Source organism: Pygoscelis adeliae, unplaced genomic scaffold (genome assembly GCF_000699105.1).
Source record: "Pygoscelis adeliae isolate BGI_AS28 unplaced genomic scaffold, ASM69910v1 Scaffold403, whole genome shotgun sequence".
In the NCBI taxonomy this organism is placed as follows: Eukaryota; Metazoa; Chordata; class Aves; order Sphenisciformes; family Spheniscidae; genus Pygoscelis; species Pygoscelis adeliae.
In genome coordinates this window covers 10,715-12,721 of record NW_008824466.1, presented here as the reverse complement: position 1 = coordinate 12,721, position 2,007 = coordinate 10,715, and the positions used below count along the sequence as shown (strand labels likewise).

The following is a 2,007-nucleotide window of genomic DNA, read 5'->3' as shown; positions in this document are numbered from 1 at the left end:
ATGCCCACGTGTCGGCGAGCACCGCCGCGCTTCGTCACGCGGAGGCAGCCTGCTGCCCTCCCTGCTGCAGGACGCCGAATCCGGAGCGTCTTCGCCAGGGCGCTTGGGTGTGCGGTGGACGTAGGGGCGCTCCTGCCCTGCAGGAAGGTGGGACGATGACTTCCCTTTTGCTTTTAAAAAAGCAGACAATAGGTACAGTCTCGGAGAAAACAAAACTGGGAGGCCAGTGGTGTTTTCCACAGCTGATTAAAAAAAAAAAAAAAAAAAAAAAAAAAAAAAAAAAAAAAAAAAAAAAAAAAAAAAAAAAAAAAAAAAAAAAAAAAAAAAAAAAAAAAAAAAAAAAAAAAAAAAAAAAAAAAAAAAAAAAAAAAAAAAAAAAAAAAAAAAAAAAAAAAAAAAAAAAAAAAAAAAAAAAAAAAAAAAAAAAAAAAAAAAAAAAAAAAAAAAAAAAAAAAAAAAAAAAAAAAAAAAAAAAAAAAAAAAAAAAAAAAAAAAAAAAAAAAAAAAAAAAAAAAAAAAAAAAAAAAAAAAAAAAAAAAAAAAAAAAAAAAAAAAAAAAAAAAAAAAAAAAAAAAAAAAAAAAAAAAAAAAAAAAAAAAAAAAAAAAAAAAAAAAAAAAAAAAAAAAAAAAAAAAAAAAAAAAAAAAAAAAAAAAAAAAAAAAAAAAAAAAAAAAAAAAAAAAAAAAAAAAAAAAAAAAAAAAAAAAAAAAAAAAAAAAAAAAAAAAAAAAAAAAAAAAAAAAAAAAAAAAAAAAAAAAAAAAAAAAAAAAAAACTGCAAAGAAAGCTCTGAAATGGAGAAGTCGTGTTTTTGCATCCGGGGCCGGGCCCAAACGTGATGGCACTGTGCTGAAGGTCGTCCAGCTTTTCTTCTCCAGCTGCGCTCGGTGGTGCGAGCCAGCGGGGCCCTTGGTGCCCGAGGAGCCACCCCGTCGGACGCGTGTTTCCTCGACGTCTCTGGCTGAACGCTGCGCTGGCGCTTAGGGGACATTTTCAGCCGAGGCCCTTTTACCAGCCTGGCAGGGCTGAGCTCCCGGCCCCGCGCTCCGGCAGGAAGATTTCCCACTAGAAATAGCTTGTGGTGGAGCCTGGCCAGCCCCTTTCTATCTCGGTGTTACCGATAAATGTTGTAACAGACTGTGCGTGTGTATATCTGGTACAAAACAACCGTTATCGCGGCCTTCCACTTCAGTGGGGAGGACCGGCAGGGCTCGGGCTGCCAGAAAAATCTGGAAGTAGGTTGAGTTGTTGCCGACTTTAATGAGCTTCTTGCTGGTGATTTACCCAGCACCTTACTGGCTTTGAGGGGGATCTTGGGCGTGACAACCTCCCCCCCCCCCATTTTTTGCTGGTTAAGGGGGAAAATTTGACGGTGGGGTCAAGGCTGGTGGAAAGGGCCGGAGGGGGGATGGAGCTCGGTGCCTCCCTCCCTGGAAGGCTTCACCCGGGGCAGGTCGCAGCGGATCCCAGGCCCAGCGCTGTCACCCTGTCACTTATAGATCCTTTCGTGCTTTATTTTGTGCCAGGTTTACCTGGCTGGGCTGAAGGTGAGGAGAACGTTGGTGGATAGGGAACCTCCGGGTGAAGCGGCGGTGGTCCCCGGGAGCAGGGATCCGTGGGGCTGGGGCAGGTTTGGGGTGCAGTGTGCTTACAAAGGGAATAAGGTGTGTGCCTTTGGCCTCAAAGTGTCCCCTGACTGGAGCACGGTCATCCCGAAGGGGAAACGGGTCCTCCCAGTGCCCCATCCCAGTATGTGCCCAACGCTGTCCCGGCACAGCCCTCCCGGAGGCCCAGTACACGTGTGCAGCCTCCCCGGAGTCCCAGCGCGGTCCTGGTGCAGCCCTGCTGTGGGCTCACCCCGGTCCCAGTACGGACCCTGCCCCTGTATGGACCCCGTCCCACTGTGGACCCCATCCCAGTACAGACCCTGTCCCAGTAGGGACCCCAGTCGCAGTACGGACCCTGCCCCAGTACGGACCCCATCCCACTGTGGACCCTGCCCCAGTAC

General features: G+C 45.0%; 1 protein-coding gene across 1 annotated transcript in view; it reads left to right on the top strand.

The window, feature by feature from the left end:
- Positions 1-2,007, top strand: part of TBC1D10A (TBC1 domain family, member 10A) — a gene marked incomplete at its 3' end in the record, with an annotated part of 12,574 nt that continues 10,567 nt past the window's right edge. Inside the window, exon 1 of the mRNA XM_009321071.1 lies at positions 1-147. Coding sequence (XP_009319346.1) covers positions 1-147 — 147 coding nt within the window. The remainder of the gene's footprint in view (positions 148-2,007) is intronic.